Consider the following 19,491-nt stretch of genomic DNA (forward strand, 5'->3'; position numbering starts at 1 on the left):
GCGCTACTCGCCCGAGCGGCAGCCCCCTCCGGCGTGGAGGGCGGCTGCACGGGTTAGGCCCCGGCCGGTGGGAGGAGCGCAGGGACAGCGGCCGGCGGGGCCGAGGGACTGGCTCGTGAGGGGCCCGGTCCAGAAGCCTTGCCGGCCCGCAGCTGCCACCTCGCGCCCCTCCCACCCTTGCCGAGGGGGCGGCCACGCCTGGCTAACGGCCAGCGCGGGCGCAGCTGAAAGGGGGACGAGCCAGAGCACCACCCCTCCCAACTCCGCTACGTCCCGCCCCTTCCGCTCGGGGTTGCCCGAGCTCCGCGGGCGGCACTTCCGGCCGGGTGATGGAGCAACTGGCCGCCCGGGAGTGGGTGCCACTACGTCGGCGGGCAGCGTGGACAGTCTCGCGGGGAGGTGAGGCTGGGAGGGGGCACTGCTGGCGGGGGAGAGGTGGGAGGGGACGGCCTGGGGAGGGGGCACTGCTGGCGGGGGAGAGGTGGGAGGGGACGGGCTGGGGAGGGGGCACTGCTGGCGGGGGAGAGGTGGGAGGGGACGGCCTGGGGAGGGGGCACTGCTGGCGGGGGAGAGGTGGGAGGGGACGGCCTGGGGAGGGGGCACTGCTGGCGGCGGAGAGGTGGGAGGGGACGGGCTGGGGAGGGGGCACTGCTGGCGGCGGAGAGGTGGGAGGGGACGGCCTGGGGAGGGGGCACTGCTGGCGGGGGAGAGGTGGGAGGGGACGGCCTGGGGAGGGGGCACTGCTGGCGGGGGAGAGGTGGGAGGGGACGGCCTGGGGAGGGGGCACTGCTGGCGGCGGAGAGGTGGGAGGGGACGGCCTGGGGAGGGGGCACTGCTGGCGGGGGAGAGGTGGGAGGGGACGGCCTGGGGAGGGGGCACTGCTGGCGGCGGAGAGGTGGGAGGGGACGGCCTGGGGAGGGGGCACTGCTGGCGGGGGAGAGGTGGGAGGGGACGGGCTGGGGAGGGGGCACTGCTGGCGGCGGAGAGGTGGGAGGGGACGGCCTGGGGAGGGGGCACTGCTGGCGGGGGAGAGGTGGGAGGGGACGGCCTGGGGAGGGGGCACTGCTGGCGGGGGAGAGGTGGGAGGGGACGGCCTGGGGAGGGGGCACTGCTGGCGGCGGAGAGGTGGGAGGGGACGGCCTGGGGAGGGGGCACTGCTGGCGGGGGAGAGGTGGGAGGGGACGGCCTGGGGAGGGGGCACTGCTGGCGGGGGAGAGGTGGGAGGGGACGGCCTGGGGAGGGGGCACTGCTGGCGGGGGAGAGGTGGGAGGGGACGGGCTGGGGAGGGGGCACTGCTGGCGGGGGAGAGGTGGGAGGGGACGGCCTGGGGAGGGGGCACTGCTGGCGGGGGAGAGGTGGGAGGGGACGGCCTGGGGAGGGGGCACTGCTGGCGGGGGAGAGGTGGGAGGGGACGGCCTGGGGAGGGGGCACTGCTGGCGGCGGAGAGGTGGGAGGGGACGGGCTGGGGAGGGGGCACTGCTGGCGGGGGAGAGGTGGGACGAATGGTTTGGGTTGCGGGAGTTGGACCCCTTTATCGAATCTGTTACCCTAGCTGTTGGGGGTGGATCTTTGCTCCAGCTACTGTCTGATGCTTGCTCTCCTCTGCTCTGCCCGGGGGTGGGGAGCTGGGGTGGGGGGTTAGTTTCTCTGTTTTTCTTAGTTATCTCCAAACTGCCCACTGGCAGCACAGCACTTGGGCCCTTAGTCTCAGTGTGAGCCCCACCTCTGGGCTCTGGCTGTTGCTGTTCTTGCTGAGATTGTAGCATATCAGTTTAAGATTCCATACTTCCCCCTCTCTGCAGTAGAGCAATAATACCGACTTGGCTGTGTAATATGATAGTTCTTGCTGACCAGCACTGTGAGCCTAAAAAACAAGAAGCTTGGAAAAATAATTACAAAATTCAAACTAAGAAGAAGAGTAATTTCTGTGTTGTTTACTATGTATGGTTATATATTGTGTATATTAAAGATGGCAAGAGATTTTACATGAATCCTGTGTTTTTGGAAAGGTGGCAAAATCTTTATTTAACTGGTCTGTGCCATGCATCATGCAGTCAAACATATACTAATGTTTCACAGTTAAGATAGTCTATTCAGTAGGACCTTTAGTCTATAAGGAAGTTTTGTCACCAGATTTCTTTATATCAAATTACTCCTAAAGAAAAGATCTTTTTAGTAATGTGAGAATGTTGCTCTGTACATGAACATGAATAATTACTGACAATGTAGTAGTCTGGTATTTGCTCAAAACGCTGTGGTAGTTGATACCATTTGGGGCTTCCTTTTCAAATACGTAGAAAGTTAAAAAATTGAAAGTTTGCTCCTTCTATGTGAAGGTCATGCTTTTGACTAGTAAGGCACTTTGGAGAAGCTTGCTTTAATCTTGTGCTGTTCTGCTTTGGTGATTACATAGAGGATTTGGGTTTCCTTTGAAGGCATGTGCAAGCATCTTAATCTACTAACTTCTAACTTTTGAAGTCATATCTTAAAAGTGGCCTTTAGTTTTCCATTTGTAAACAAATGGAAGAAACAACAGACTAACACAGCAGAGTAAACTTAACTATGTGCCATCTTCATTGTTTTACAAAATAGTTATGGCTGGATTGATTTAAATAAAGGTGATTTAAATCACCGAAAGGAAATAATTGATTTAAATCATGTTATCATAAAAGCTAAGGCTGACTATGTTTACAGTGAACTTAATTTTTTAGTAAGCCCTATTGAACTCACTGGCACTTCTGTTTTTTGTGAAAACGACTATAATATGGGGTCCGTTTGGAAAAGCTGAGTTAAGGTGAAGTAAAATAAGGAATTGACTTGTGGCATCACCATTACGTTTTGTGGTCATGATGTTTCACAATAAGGGGGATGTAATATGTACAGTGGTAACTTTAGATTTCTCTCACTGCAGTTTTCTATATAATATACTTGAGTGGCAGATTCTAAGACTCGTTAACTAAGTAAACAAGGCATAAAAATTAGCTAAGATAAATGCTTTTTTTACCTAGCAACATCCAACACACCAAACAGCTTGGGAATTTACTTGTCCAAGCATGCGTGTACCAAAAGGCATAGAGGAAATATCAAAGAATGATGTATTGCAAAGTGAATTATTTAAATTAATAATTAGTTGATCCATTCAGGGATAGCCCAGGGTTGTGAGTTCAGCCCTTGAGGGGACCACTTCAGGATCAGGGGCAAATAAATTAATAAAAAGTGAGGCTTGGTGCTTGGTCCTTCTGTGAGGGCAGGGGACTGAACTCCATGACCTGTCAAGGCCCCTTCCAGTTCTATGAGACAGATAGGTATATCTTCATCAATGTTTTTCCCGTCTGTTATGTCCAGAAGCCATGACAGTTTACCTGTGGCAAAAGTCGGGGGTGGGGAGAGGATGGGAGATACAGGAAGCTGTGTGTGTTCTTAGTAATGTCTTCCCTTTTTCTTTCCAGTCCACGCCAGTGATCCTTTCTGTACTGCCTCCATCCTTTTCTATATATTGACTCACTGTATTCAAGACAATGTTTTTAAGTCATCTATTTTTATTCACTCTGACTGTATTCCATGGTTAGTTATCTTGCAGTCTTCAAGTATCTTTCTGGGAACCTCTTATATAGTTATCAGTATCCATAAATTGTAACTCTTACATTTTTTTTATATTTCTGGGGATTTGAGACAGACTGCTGGCAGTAAGTAGTCTATTAATACTAATGATCACTTCTGAATATGAACTGTTGAATCATTTTGCGGGGTTTTACTTAAGAGCAGCAAGTCCTTCTGTGTCACAGACTTTATATTTATTTATATTTAAATATAGCCTTTCTGCATTTAATTGTGTCTCTTAATACTTTAGGTCCCAGTCCAACAAAGTGAAGTACATAGGCAGACCCTCTTCTTATATTGCAAAATCAAGTCGTTAGTTTTTTTGTTGGCATTTTTTTAAAACAAAGACTCTGGCGTCATGGCATTCGTACCTTGAAGGTTACTCTACCTTTTCCCATTCTGTTGCATTGGAAAATGAGCAAAAGTGGGAAATAAGCGAATTGGGTGGTTTGGCAACCATGGTCTTTATTGATAAAATATGTGAACTGTGGGTGTTTTATGAAAGGGCATACTGTTGGTTGTTTTCCGTGGTAATGTTGGTGATGGCAGTGCTGTTCGTCCCGGGAAAGTAGAAAGGTTGATTGTTAGATCCAAGTTCTGCAAAGAATTACACATACTTGATTTCATGCACTGGAATCGTTCCATGGATATCAGTGGGACTTGGGTATGTAAACCTTGTCAAGATTAGGACCACAGTTGAGGAAAGGCTTTGAAAACAAGACAAAGGTCAAGCAAATAAAAAAATCAGTCCGGTGACACTTTTAAGACTAACTAAATAATTTATTAGGTGATGAGCTTTTGTGGGACAGACCCACTTCTTCAGATCTGGAAAATTCAGAATTATTTTGTTAATCTTAAAAGTGCTACAGGGCTGCTTTTATGTTTTGTGAAGATACAGACTAACACAGCTACCTCTCTGTGGCTGTTAGTAAATGCAAATAGTTTTACTCCAGACAGCCAATTTAGGGGGATTTTATACTCTTACTGTCAAACAGTTGATGATGATGCAGTGCTCAGCTCGAACTATGATTTTTTTTTTTTAAGATTATAAAAGATGTAAACTTTCAAATTGCTCTGTTTAGGTGGAAGCTTGTATCCACCTAGGGCTCAGCTAGTGTTAACAGAGCTCTGCAAGGATACAAAAGTCAGTCCATACAGATCAGCAAGCAAGACTGGACGCAAGGTTATTTTATCTGCAGTGGAAAGATGCTTACTGGCAACTTGATAAACTAGTAGGCTATGGAACTTCAAGGAAATGTTATTTCATATCTACATATGGGAAAGTTCCCATAAACCTGATATTCTTGATAGTCTGTCAATGATTAATACTATCAGATACAGAAGCCTACTACTTCTAATCCTCCTAGTATAATTTGAAGTGTGTCCGTCTTGTGTATGTGTAGTGTACAGCACCCAATGCAGTAGACTCCAAAGTATCTAGGCCAGGGATCAGCAACATTTCCAAGGCAGAGTGCTGAAATTTGACCTTTTGACCTCTATATACAGTCCGAGTGACGGTTACTCTGTTTAAAGTCACTAATAGTCCTACTTACAACAGCTTCATTAATAGATAAAAGAAGATGCAAAGCTTTACTGTTTAGATGGTGGTGGGTAGCATTAGGTGGTCTTTTGTTAATCCACAGGATTTGAGCGAGCTCCCAGCCGTAGGGGGGAGGAAGTGTGGGGCTCAGTTTACGCCTCACATGCTGGTGAAAACGGCTCATTGCCCCTCTTGGCACGCGGGCCAGGGGTTGCTGACCTCTGATCCAGGCAGTGCTGCAATGTAAGTGTTTAGTTTAACATGATTTACTAGAAGCATATCCCTTCCTTCTCCTTTTTATTTTAATGAGTATAATATATAATATTTAATGTGGGAAGCCCACAGTAGATTACCAAATTAGAGAGAGCAAATTTTAGAAAAGAATTTGAAAAAAAGCCTTGAAAGCAACTTTTTGTCTTTGATACTTTTGTAGCTAACAAATTTAACAGGGGAAGCTGATCCGTTCTTCCTGTTTCTCTTGTTGGTCGTTGTAGAGGAGAGCAGAGGTAAACACGAACTGCCACTTTGCCATACATGTATTTTGTCAGCTATTGTAAAAATGGGCCCATTTTTCAAAATTGAAGCAGCAAATCAGTTCAAGTAATTGCATGTGTTGAGTCCTTTAAAAAATTGGAAGCTAAATCCTACTGAGGAGAACAAAAAGAAGTATAAACTCTGGCGACTTAGGCCCAAAAGAATGTGAAGTATAACAAGCAGAAGACTCTGGGTTTGCCTGTACTATGAGGATGATCAACTCAGTCAGGGTTGATCTTCACAGAATTCGATTTTGCAAGCAAAATTGATCTGTCTGGGGTTGGCAGTTGACCCTCTGCTCCTCGCTGTTGCAAGGAGTAAGGGAGGTGGACAGGAGAAGGGCTACAGCTGACCTTCCTTGCTGAAGACAGTCAGGTAAGTTGATTCCATATACATCAATTCTAGCTACGCAGTTGCTGTATTTAGAATTGTGTATCTGAAACTGACTTATTCCTCTAAAACAACATTTACGATTAGTTTTTGGTACATTAGAAGAAGGAAGCCCACAAAATTATCATTAGGATGATTGGACTATGAGACTAATGTGAAGAAGGTAAATGAGTTCCTTGCATTGGTTTTCACTGCCGAGGATGAGAGGGAGATATCCACACATCAGCTATTCTTTTAAGTGAGAGATCTGAGTAATCGTCCCAGAATGAAATATCGGTAGAAGAGGTTTTGAAACAAACTGATGAAACAGAAAGTTACCAGTATCAGATGGTATTCACCCAGGATTCTCAAGGAACTCTCATATGAAGTTGCAGAACTAACAGGGATATGTAATTTTATCATCAAATCTCTTTTTATACCAAATGATTGGAGGGTGTCTAAAATGACACCAATTTTTTAAATAGGCTACAGAGCTTGTTTTGACAATTACAGGCTGCTAATTCTAACTTTCAATACCAGGCAGATTGGTTGGAACTATAATAATGAACACAATTATCAGAACAAACCAGCAGTCGTGTAGCACTTTAAAGAGTAACAAAATAACTTATTAGGTGATGAGCTTTTGTGGGACAGACCCACTTCTTCAGATCTGGGTCTGTTCCATGAAAGCTCATTACCTAATAAATCATTTTATTAGTCTTTAAAGTATGACATGACTGCTGTTTTGTTTTGTTAGAATACAGACTCACATGGCTACCTCTCTGTTACAATTATAGACATAAAAATGAACATGGTTTGTTGGGGAAGAGCCAACATGGCTGTTGTAAAAGAGAAATCACGCCCCCACCTCCCCCAAATGTATAGCTTGCCCGCCCTTCATACCTTCCAGTGGGACCAAACTGAGTGGGCTTGGGGCAGTGTGACCATTTATACCCCTGTGCAGTGGTGCAGGTCAACAGAGGATGCTCATGTTGTCCCTATTGTACTGCTCAGGGGAAAATCTCCCACAATTGTGCACGGGGCATTCAGACACGTAAAATATCAGGGATGTGTGTAGCATATCTCAAGGAACCTCAGTTGCCTTCTTTTCTGTAACTGTTTTATCTCTGTTTGCTCTGTAATGAGCTCTTTTTGAAGTAAGCAAATAAATACTTGGCACTTACATAGTGCTTCAAATTTCTAAGTGTTGTGCAAACTTTAATAGAATGGTATAAAATTCAAACATGTGTAAGTTACACCTTGGCATGGGAAGTAGTGTACTCAATCAGTTGGTTTCAAAAATCCCTTGAGCCCTGAAATGCTTGACCTTCAGTCTGTTAATCAAACACAGAAATGCTTTTCATTCACAATTATAACTTGAGGTACAGTGTTCAACTGAGCATTGGTCAACTTATGTGATTTAACCAGGTATAAAAATAAATTAGCTGTTAGTGTTCTGTCCAGCTCACTGCAAATCACAATCCTTTTCTGCTGGTTGCAAAGCAATTTAAATAGCTGTGAGTAATTATTTAATATTTGTTAGCCCATTTATGTATAGACATTGCAATCTAAAGATGCTTTCTTTGAGCATAATTGAACTTTTGAATTAGTGTAAATCTTACATGAAACATCATAGTTGAAGTAGTAAAATCCATTGAGTACTCATTTATTTTTCAGTACTGCAGCTGTTGAAAGATTAGTGCAAGAAAGACAATTTCATCTTTTTACTCAAAATCTAGGGCACAGGATGGGTTACTACATTAGATACAAGATCACTTCATTTTTCTTCATAAAGCACTGCTTGCTTAGCATAAATTAAGACTGACTCATCACAAGGTTTTGTTAAGAAAGTATGGTAACTTATAGTAGTGTTATGCATAAGAGTGTGTGCTTCATGTAAACATTTTTCTCTCACTTTTCAGTCTGTGTCCAGCACCATATTCTTGATCATACTTTTTATACAGTGGCACAGGTTGCTGGAAAAAAGTAGGCTATTGATTGTGCAAGGTCAGTAAGTTTTGATTTTGCAATATGCTCTATGTGGTGACATTTTGAAGGCAAGGGCAGGGTGAACTTAATGAAAATTCTTCAAAAAGGCGTTGTATTATAATGAGAGCTTTCTTTGCTTTGTATTATTTGAGAACTTCACAGTACTATTCTGTTCAAGGAAAACTTGTAACAGCAGCCTCCATTACAAGTTAGATGCAGAGCACATTGGAAAAATGTCTTTCTAAAATAAAGGCAATGGTATGTAACTTGCTCTCCATGCTCCAAGCATGGTAATACCAACTGGTGAATGACAGTAGACTTCTTACTGCAATTAGAGTGGGTTCGCTCAGGGCAGCACAGTGTGGTGAAGTGCAGCTCAGGAGAGGCACATGTGGGGTGCCCCACTGGCCGGTCTGTGCATGCTCCCAACCATGTGGTGGGACAAGTGTATGCTGGCAGCGGTGGAGTCAGCTCCTCCATTCCCGGCGGGCTCCAACCACATCCCAGGGTGGCTTTTTGCATTGGCAGACTCCAGCTGTGTTCTGGGGTGGCTTCTGTGAGTAATTTGGATGTGTGTAGTAACAGAGAGGTAGCCGTGTTAGTCTGTATTCTGTCAAAACAAAACAGCAGTCATGTAGCACTTTAAAGACTAACAAAATAATTTGTTAGGTGATGAGCTTTCGTGGGGCAGACCCACCTCTTCAGATCCATAGCCATACCAGAACAGATTCAATATATAAAGCCATTTTCTTGTGTGTGCGTGATAGGGAGGGGCAGCGGTGATCCCTTACATTACCCTTTTGGACACCACTGCTCTGTCATGTCAACTGCTGACTGAGTGGTTTAACCTATCATTGTTTTCAGACCCACGTGTGAAAGGGGGGCAGCCTAAATGTTACTCTCCTCTTGAAGTGGGGGATGAAGAAAATGGATGCAAGCTGTGTTTTAAACAATAATGCCCATTTTGCAGTAGTCTTTGATCCTGTGATACTCATGCTGATCCTTACCCTGCACCAGTGAACTTATTGTTCACCTTTCCAGAGAATCTTTAATTTGAGATATATGAAGTCCCTTACATTTGGGATGTTAGGAGCACAGGTCTATTTTTTTCATGGCTGACTGCTGGTAATTAATTCCAAGAGCACAGAGCTTGTCATCTCATTTTATTGGAGCACATGCACACAACATGGTGATGGGTATTATAGAAAATCCTAAGGTTTTCAGTTTCAGCAGTTTGCTTCCAACTGTTCTGCAGCCATAAGTTGAAAGTCTGCCTTACTTTAATAACATTTTAGTACTATCTCTATCAAATAGACTGTAAGAGAGGCAAGGAATTAATATTTACATTATACTTATGTATACAATCGTTCCATATCTGCAGTCGCTTTAAAATGTTGTTCATCAATTTAATGCTTGCACCACAATGTGAATAAACTCATGTTTTGAGTGTGGAATGAAGTTATGAAAATTAGTGGGGGCAAGTTAAAGAAAAGCTTGAGCTTTAATAGGGTATATTAAAGAATCATTTAATAATCAGGAGGTGGAAAAATTTAAATCATTGATATTAGTCTTATCTTGTCTTTTTTATTTTTAGTCTTATTTTATGCTAACCATTAAAACATATTGGTGTGCACCTAAAAAATACTTTACGCTATTTCTTTTTGCTAACCAGATAGGCTATCTCTAGACACATTTATTTAAGCTGTATTATTACATAACATAAATATGTTCACATTTTTTAACATTTTGTTATAAAAATAGTGTATGATGCATTTCTTATTTACTTGGTTTTATTAAATTCATGACTTGTATCAATCTGTTTGGAATTTGGAATTAATTAGAAATCAATAAAAATCAGGGTACTTTCACTTTATATAGCAAGTGTGCTGGACACATAGGACTTTATCAAAACATGTTTTGCATTTAAAATGAAGTAATGTCTTAAACAAATGAAGAACAATATGTAGTTAATGAATTAAACAGATTTTCTGGTTGCCATTCCTTCAAGACTTTTGTGTTCCACTAAGTTATATTTTCTCACACCTAGTTTTTATTCATAGATTGGAAAAGGGATTTTCCTGCTCTTTAGCTTGGTCATTTTCTTTATTTCTAGTGAATTGCTTACTCAGCTGAGTTAGCTGAATAAATTGAAATGAAGGGCTGTCCAAAGACAATTCAGTGCTTCAGCAAACTTAGCTGTGGCTTAGCTGATTACTTCTCCTGATTCTGTAGTTTCTTTTTAAAATTTCAACAGTAAACACGCCCTGCTTATCATTATTTCTCAAATTATTTTAATAGGTTACAGTAAACGTAGATCTTAGTCTTTTATAATTTCAAATTAAATTGTATATAGTTATATTTTTAGAAAAAATAATTTAAATTTTAAGTCATGTTTTTCATTTCAATATTTTTCAGTCTTGACACAATAGGTATACAGGTTACAGCTTCACGTCTGAAATTGCCTTGTAAATTCACTGTTTTAAATATTTAACATTTTTAAAAAGTGTCTGTAAGATCTAGCTACCAAAACTAGCTTTATATATCCAGCAACACTAATTTGCTTTGTAAATATGGTGGTAAGTAAATTTGCCTTCACCCTCTCTTCCCTGCTGTCATATATTGTGTTGCCTTTATTAATTTGTTATAAATATTTGTATATAATTTGTACATCATTGGATTAATACTCAAAACTAATTTTACTGGGAATATGCTGCCTTTGTTCACTGTACTGGCTATTCGATTATAAACTGCAGGGAAGCTGATATTCCGGATGCAGAAGTTTGCACGGTGGCCAGTGTCTGGGTGAACATGCAGGTTGTCAGGAATACTGGAAACACAAAATTAGAAACAAACTTTTCATGTGCTAATGGTATTCAGTCACACTTAATGTCATTTTTCATACGTTTCTTTTGAAAGGGAACTCAAGGAAAATGGCTCGGTAATGGGATAAATAGTCTTTTCACCCTGGGTCAGAGGAATCCAGCTCATATCGGCAAGGATCAAAAGTTATTACCATATACTAGTAGTTAAGTCATTATGAAAGCAAGTTGGGTGATTTTTCTGACTCTGCTCCCAGTGTACAAGTCTCTAAGTTAGAAATAAATACATCCCCCAATTGGTCATTTTGTTGGTGGACAGAGCAGAATGGCCCTTCCTATTGAATGTTGATGCAAAATGAGCACATCTCTCAGCATGAAAGCAAGGGAAGCTTGTGGCTACTGCTAACCATGGCATGAATAGTGAATTGTGCTGTCAGTACTGCCAGTCCGGCAATTTTCAGGAGCTAAAATTTCACAGTTCAAAATGTTGTTGTAAAAACTGAAAGATCATCAAATTCGTGGCAGTTGAAGAAATGCCAGTAGCCCTTTATATTCTGGAGGCTACAAATAAGTTATATCATGTTAGCATAAGTATTTTTATTGTGAATGTTATAATGGCCTAATATGAATAATTAATTAAGAGGCAAAGGAGCCTTTTTAATTCAAACAAACTGGACAAGATAACGGGAGCCAAAATTAATTGGAACTGTTGAAAGTTGCTAAAAGCTGTGGGGGAGAAAATTTATTCTACCCCCATCAAATAAGGATTTGTTTCTCTTAAAGGTTTCATTGTCTTCCTACGTCCTACCTCAGTTTTTTCCTTCCTCCTCTAAGGCATTTTAAATTAGTGAGCAGCTCCTGTCAGTTGCATTGTACTTCAGATATAGAGCTCTCCCAAGGTACAACCCTGCCAGTACTGACCTTGGATGTATTGGAACATGCTTGCTCAGCATTATTAAATCACTCTTTATAACATAGAGTTTGAGGGGTGATATTTGACCTGCAATATCAGAGGGAGAAGTTTTACAGTCTAGTGTTAAAATTATTGATAAATTTAACCCAGTTCTGTGGGATTCAGCAAAATTTTGAGTTCATCCTAAGGAATTGCCTTCTGATAAGGAAAATCAATGGATTTTTGAGTGAATGTTTGGGGAATCTTAAGATAACGTTGCTCAAACCCATGCAGGATGGATAGTAACCATTACAAATCAGCAGCACGTTAGTGATGGAAGAGCAATTTGTAACTGTTAATACAAGATGTAGTTCTATTGAATAGAAAAAGTGAGGTTGTTTTGAATGGAAAGTACAGGTTGTGCTTCCATCAACTGGCATTTCATATGATGAAGCGGGTCTTTGCCCCTGAAAGCTTATGCTCCAAAATGCTAGTCCATAAGGTGCCACAGGACTTCATTGTTTCACAGCAGTATTTAAGATTATGATTTAGTTAGGATTGTTCCTGCTTTTAGTTGGGGGTTGAAGTCGATGAACTCCTGAGATCTCTTCCAACCCTATGATTTTGTGATAAGGTAATTGAACAGCTTAAATGATTGTTGCAGCAATGCAAAGCACTTTGAAGTATCTGTCATTTAGATATTACTGTAATTGAAATTAATAACTTAAAATATGCTTATTCCAAATGTGGGATACTGATCTGAAGTTGATTTCAGTCAGTGCTGTCAGTCACTGGGGAAATTATAATACATTCAGTGAGTTATAGGGAGTAGGTAGCAAACAATGAAAAAGGAAAATAGCTTAAGTCGTGCAGTGGGTTAACAGTAGTGGATAGTTTAGGGTATACGTGTTTACCTCAGAAAGGGTCATAATTTAAAAACCAGATGATCTCATTCTATTTTGTTTCTATATATCACAAGCAGAACACCACTAGATAGAGCACTGTCTTAGGAGGAAAGATCAGGACTGAAATAGCGGTGTGCTTTAGGTCAGGATTGATGAGTCAATGTTAAAGTTGCACAGGGAAGTTTGCCTGGGGTCTGCCTATATTTTTACTTGGCTTGTGAACTGCATGATTCAGAAGAGGGCAGTGATTAAGTTTCTGTTTAAACAGAGAAGGTCTTGTGCTTGGGAAAACAAATTGAACACACTGATACCTTTATGTAAGAACTAAATTATGCTTTAGAAAACAGAATGGGAAAAATATGATTAAGGAGTAACTATGTTCTGGTCAGCAGTAGTTCAGTACAATCTATTTGAACAAAACAAAGCAGCAGAAATATAGCATTTTAAAGACTAACAATGATTCATTCAGTGACGAGCTTTCATGGGACAGACCCACTTCAGATCAATTTAATTTCTAATATAGACTGACATTTATAAGTACAGAGGACCAAAAAGAGAAAAAATTGCAATAAAAACTGACAAATCAGTTCCTTCAACCCTATTTGATTTGTCAGTTTTGATTGCAATTTATTTGTTGGTCCTCTGTACTTCTGTCAGTCTGTATTGGAGATGAAATTGATCTTGAAGAAGTGGGTCTGTTCCACCAAAGCTCATCACCGAATAAATAATTTTATTCGTCTTTAAAGCGTGACATTGCTGCTGCTTTGTTTTGTTGGAGTACGGACTAACACAGCTACCTCTCTGTTTCTACAATCTATTTGGTTACCTTTAAAACTCTTAAGAATTCATAATAGAAAGGAGGGTCAGTGATTATTATAAAGTATTTCTAAATACGTATTGGAGCTTTAATATTATTTTAAATGTGGCTCTGCATCCTAATAATACTGAGGGGAAAGTAGTTTTTAATAAAATCTTATTCAAGTAACTGAGGACACAGTGTAGTTACTGTGCATAATTTAATTCTTCAGGAATATTTTTATGGACATTCAAGCCTTATCTCTGTTTAGTATATAATTCATGTGTTTTATTGGCAGGTAAAGAGTAAGACAATGGCAGGCAACAATCAACTTTGCATTCGACGTTGGACTACTAAGAATGTAGCCAAATGGCTAAAAGAAGAAGGCTTCTGCGAGTATGTGGACATTTTATGCAATAGACACAGACTGGATGGAATTACATTATTGACACTGACGGAATATGATTTGCGATCCCCTCCTTTGGAAATCAAAGTCCTGGGGGATATCAAAAGGTTAATGTTGTCAATACGCAAATTGCAGAAACAACATCTTGAGGTTTTAGAAGAGTTGGGTTATAGCAGTGATAGTCCCATTGGCTCAATGACGCCTACCATTGGCTCCCTTCAAGGTACAGACTGGTTTTGTAATGGTGAAGTACCACGGGACTGTGGACCAGTTACTGACCTGAATGCTGATCAGTATCAATACACAAATGGAAAAAACAAACATCCTATGCGAAGATTGGACCCTGAGTACTGGAAAACGGTCTTAAGTTGTATATATGTTTTCATAGTGTTTGGCTTTACATCGTTTGTCATGGTTATAGTACACGAGCGCGTACCTGACATGCAGACATATCCACCGCTACCAGACATATTTTTAGACAGGTAAGCACTTGGTCAGAAACAGAATGATGGTGTCAAGTCTCAAAGTTCATATACCTTTATAGATGTTATTTTGAATTTAAATACGATTCATAATAAACCTTAAATGTCTAGTGCCTGTCACTGGGATAGCACATTTCTGCAAGTATTAGCCCATGGTGTAAACTGCAGTATACTTTAATTCTCAAGAGATTGAAGGAATATAATTTTAAAGGGCTTTTGTTCAGAAAGAAATTGAAAAGTTGATTTTAAATGATTCTGTTACTGCTATACAATTGGATTTTAAATGAAAACCGTTATTAGTTTTACTTCCGTAGCTAAATGGTTATTTAAAAGGTGTATACACTATCTGACTTGACTTGTCCCTTTCTCCCACACCCCAAGTAAATTGATTTTAAAGAATCATAACTCCCTTCTCTCCCATTCATTGAGGTCTCTTAAGTGCCAGGAGTTACTATTTATCCTAGCCAGAGCTTCCATTAACTTGCGGTACAAGATCTTCTACCTGAGTACTGCTTCAGTCATGTTTTAAAAACCTGTTCCCCTTGGGATGCTTCGCTTTCTGCCGACTTAATGTGTTGCTCTTTCCTGTTATGCTGCCTTTTTTCATTCTGCATAATAGCTGTAAAGTTTAATGTAGCTTGTAGTGCTTCACAAAACAGGACTGTAAGTGAATTACATTTGATGGCAAATTCGTGTTGCAGAGTTGGGAGCAGAATAAGTGTGTAGAGCGAGCAAGGCACTGAATCGGATTAGTCCGGGAGATGGTATTTTAGACTTCAGAGCTTTGAGACTGTAACTGTATACTCCTTTGTATATGAAATGTATCAGAATGATTGGAGCACAGAGTGATATGAATTACTGGACAAACCTCTGTGCTGAATTTTTTTTCAATTTTTTCAAATAGGTTGGGCCAAACCAGTCTTGTGTCGCCCTAGAACAAGGTGATATTTGGTGTGCATTCAACTGATTTTTCAGAATTTGTGTTTTGACTCTCGTTCTTCTAGGCATGCAGCACTTGAACAAGGTTACAACCACTTCTGTGGGCTAAGTAAACTTTGCCTCTTAAAATGTTTTCTTCCACACGGTCTTCTGCTACTTTGTGATAGTCTTTGTAGTAGCTATGCAATGTGTCTAGCATGCTGAACAGTGATGTGGCTGTCCTTGACACCTGGAATGTTGGAGAAATAAAGCAATCTGAGTGTCTGGTTCAGTTTATTTGTAATTGATACTGTGAGCTCAGTTTTCTTTCTGGGCATAATGAAACGGAACTGCTTCCTGCCAGATCTTGCAACTGCATCAGAAAAAGCTTTGTTACCAAGTAATGTTCTTTTATTGTTACCCTTTGAACTGGATAATGTTTGTGGTTAAAACTAGAGACTAAAGAGTTCTGAGTTGCAAGTGTGGAGGAGGCTTAAGTGTCTCCATCTGCTATCACTAAAAACCAAATACAGTATTGTGATAACTACAGTGCTTGAAATGTGTTGCTAATATATAACTTCTAAACAGATTTACGCATATTGCTCGGGTCCTTGAGAAGGGGCTCAGGGCAGGGGGTTGGTGTGGGGTGGCAGGAACCTACAAGGACCACGCTTCCGAGGCAGCGAATCTCAGGGGTGGCAGAGGCCAGGCTGGCCTGATGGACCTATCTCTGTGCTGCCCTGTGGTCACTATGGCTACATCTACACTAGCCCCAAACTTCGAAATGGCCACGCAAATGGCCATTTCGAAGTTTACTAATGAAGCGCTGAAATGCATATTCAGCGCTTCATTAGCATGCGGGCGGCTGCGGCACTTCGAAATTGGCGCGCCTCGCTGCCGCGCGGCTCGTCCCAACAGGGCTCCTTTTCGAAAGGACCCCACCTACTTCGAAGTCCCCTTATTCCCCATGGAAAAGGAGCCCCGTCGGGACAAGCCGCGCGGCGGCAAGGCGCGTCAATTTCGAAGTGCTGTGCCTGCCCACATGCTAATGAAGCGCTGAATATGCATTTCAGCGCTTCATTAGTAAACTTCGAAATGGACATTTGTGTGGCCATTTCGAAGTTTGGGGCTAGTGTAGACACAGCCTATATGGTATGCTGTTCCTGCTAGCAGAGTCCTCACTTTCTGTGTTATGAAAAAGAATGACATTCCTGGCACATCCTATTGACTTGGCACAACTAAACCCTTATCTTGCTTTATGTTAGGATAAGAGGAAGCTGCATAAAAAATTTGGTGGCCCTAGCTTGTACTGTTCAGGAGGAGTTCTTGAACAAACACAAATGGACTGATAGATTTGTTCAATTGCTCACAGACAAACTCTCACATATATAGCAGATTTCTCCAACTTCCTTTGTTCTGTAGCAGTTTAAAAAATTGGTGTTTGCTCCCTTTTATCATTTGCTACAGACTGGGATATCTCAGAAGAATAACGTATAAACAATAAGGCTAAAACTTTGAAAGGAGTTGAGGGAAGTTTCCAAGAGATTGTTACAGCATGTTAATAGAACTCCTGGTAGCAATTTCTACATCAACTGACCTGATGTTCCTCATGATACCTGGCTAAGCAGTCAGCCACAAACAAAATAATGTCCAACAGAAACAATCAGCTGTTGTACATCTTCTATCTTTAGTCAAGAGGTATAATTGCTGTATGCTTGGATGTGTTTGCGTGTTCTGATTCTGTATTTCGCAAGTAGCTATGGTAAGCAGCTGTTGATAAATATCCTGGATGTTTTTTTAAACATGGGTACTACCATAAAGTCCCACTTGTTTTGATTGGCATAAGTCGTTTATTTGAAGGCTTATTTATTTCAAGTGATGCCTAGAGGTGTGTGTCTAACTTTGTTTTTATGATACTTAGTGGAATGACTGCTAGTGAGAGAGCCATTCATGATGAAGGAGTAACAGCCATTCTGTAATCGTGTCTGTTTTTCCTTGATTGCCTGTTTGTGAAAGTTGTTGGAATGAAACTGGTAGGTATGATGTCCCTCTAACTGTGGCTAAGTCTGCGCTGCCACTTTACTTTGCAACTTTCTGGCTTAGTTGTGAAATCACCTCCTCTCATCCCGCTCTCTCTCCCCAAAGTACAGCAAATTGCAGCACTGTAAAGAACCAGTATAAACAGGATCCCAGTGCTGTTAGCTAATCCACTCGTGGAGATGGCTTACATAGAACGCTGCGACAGCTCAGATATGCTTTAATTTAATTTAATACTTGGGCAATAAAAATTGTCATGTCGTAGATTGTGTACTACTTCCTTTAGTGTCATGAGAAATTAAATTGATTTCTTTATTTTGAGAGAGCACCTGCTAGAGTTACTTAGTTTGTGCTCTACTGTGTAAGTTTAATGTGGAACAAATGCTCCTTTCCAGGTAATTCATACCCTGCATGCTACAGACTTACTCTAAAGTAAAGACGAGTAAAACATGACCTTTATCTGGGCTGTGTTATGCAGTGTTAAGTCTCTACTTCACAGGTAGCTTCATCAAAATCAATAGGATTAATCATGTGAATAAAGGCCACACAGCCTGACATGAATTCGTACATTACTCGGCAAGTGATGACCACAGAGAATGACAGTCATGACAAGACTGAATGCTACAGTCTGTTCCCAGGACAGAAGTCCTGTAATCATAGTGCTGGGAGGGGCTAGGGTGGAGAATGGTGGAGAGCAGAAACAACCAAAGCACTGTCATAGGATTACAACAGCGCCAGTGTTTGAGTAATTGCTATTTTTTACCTTTTTGTGTAGCAAAGAATGGAGGGAGAGGGACGTGATTTGAGAAACAGCGTCAGCTGAAATCTGTAGCCATTTCTGTCCTGAGCAGATTGGGAAGTACACATTACTGGCCATAGCAGCTCTCTGGAAGAGGAACTTTGACAAGCAGGGCTAGCAAGGTTTATACACAGTGATTCTGTAGTCAAAATCTAATTTTAAAAAAAGCTTTATAGCTTCTCAACGATTCATTGATACTCAACACATGGGGGCACCAATGGGACAAACTGAATGGGTTTGAGTGGCTTCTCTTGGAGAGGTTTTACTCTGCAGATAGGAACAGTTTACAATTAGCTTTCTAAATTTTAAACTTATACCCCAAGAGTGCTAATTGGAGAATATCTACATGACCCCCCCCACCCCATGACTCAATACCCTCAAACAATACCTCAACAACATGGCAGTGAATCTCAGAGTCTGTCTGCAGACTAGGGCTCATGTTATGGTGCTAAGAATAGTTGTGTAAATGTTTTGGCCTTCGTCTCTGAAACCTACCCCTTTCCCTGGCCTTCAGACCCTGAGATTGAATATCTACTTGGCTTTTCTGAGTTCCTGTGGTATTTTGCTGTGGAGACATAGTCTTGGTGGTTTCTCTCACGTATGGGATTCTGGTAGCTGTTTACCAACTATGCAAACTGTTGTACCTTCCACATTTGTCAGTGTAACACTACAACAAATGGATGGTTGTCCTTGTTGAGTGTGTTTTAAGTACTTGCAGAATAATAGCTTTTTAAAAGTGAAATTTTTTGGTAAGGAAGGAGATTGACAGTATTTGGGTTTTATTTCATGCTTTCCTTACTGATAAGTGACTTTAGAAAAGTTTAACATCTAAGCTTTAGTTTATATATGTCATGTGAGTGGTGTAAAGTAAACTTCTTTTACTATATTTGTCTACTGCTGCATACATCTTGATGGGGATTTTCAAAGGAGCTCAAGGATTTTGGTGCCTAATTCCTTTTGGAAAATCAGCAGGGATTCGACTTCCAAGTCACTTAGGCTTCTCTGAAAATCCCACCCCAGGTGACCATCTCTAGTCCGGCACCCTCAGGACCTGACCAGTGCTGACCTAGAGAATTTGTCAGACCATGGAAGGTCAATATTGTGTAGCAGCTTTACCAACATTTCCACTGCTTACTGGGCTCTTAAAAGACATTTAGGGTAAATTCCTGCTAAATAATAGAACACTGAGAGCCAGGACTGGTGCCTGTAAACAAACTTTATGGGACCACAGGAAACTTAGCCACATCCATGATAAGTGGTGGTCCAGCTAACTAAAATCATGCTGTATTCTGGAGAGTGTCAGACTAGAGAGGTTCTACCTGTATATATCAAAGCTTTCAAATGTATTTCATTAGTTCTGTATATGTGAACTTCTTAACACTAGGAAGAGAGAAGGAGAACTGAG

The 19,491-nt window shown here is 41.5% G+C and overlaps 1 protein-coding gene across 1 annotated transcript in view; it reads left to right on the plus strand.

Annotated features, from left to right (window-relative positions):
* The first annotated feature begins 206 nt into the window (after window positions 1–206).
* The window catches only part of SAMD8 (sterile alpha motif domain containing 8), a 29,625-nt gene continuing 10,340 nt past the window's right edge, over window positions 207–19,491 (plus strand). The window contains exons 1-2 of the mRNA XM_074999452.1: window positions 207–399; window positions 13,743–14,332. Of these exons, the coding sequence (XP_074855553.1) occupies window positions 13,758–14,332 (575 nt within the window). The 5' untranslated portion in view covers window positions 207–399; window positions 13,743–13,757. The remainder of the gene's footprint in view (window positions 400–13,742; window positions 14,333–19,491) is intronic.

Source organism: Carettochelys insculpta, chromosome 7 (genome assembly GCF_033958435.1).
Source record: "Carettochelys insculpta isolate YL-2023 chromosome 7, ASM3395843v1, whole genome shotgun sequence".
In the NCBI taxonomy this organism is placed as follows: Eukaryota; Metazoa; Chordata; order Testudines; family Carettochelyidae; genus Carettochelys; species Carettochelys insculpta.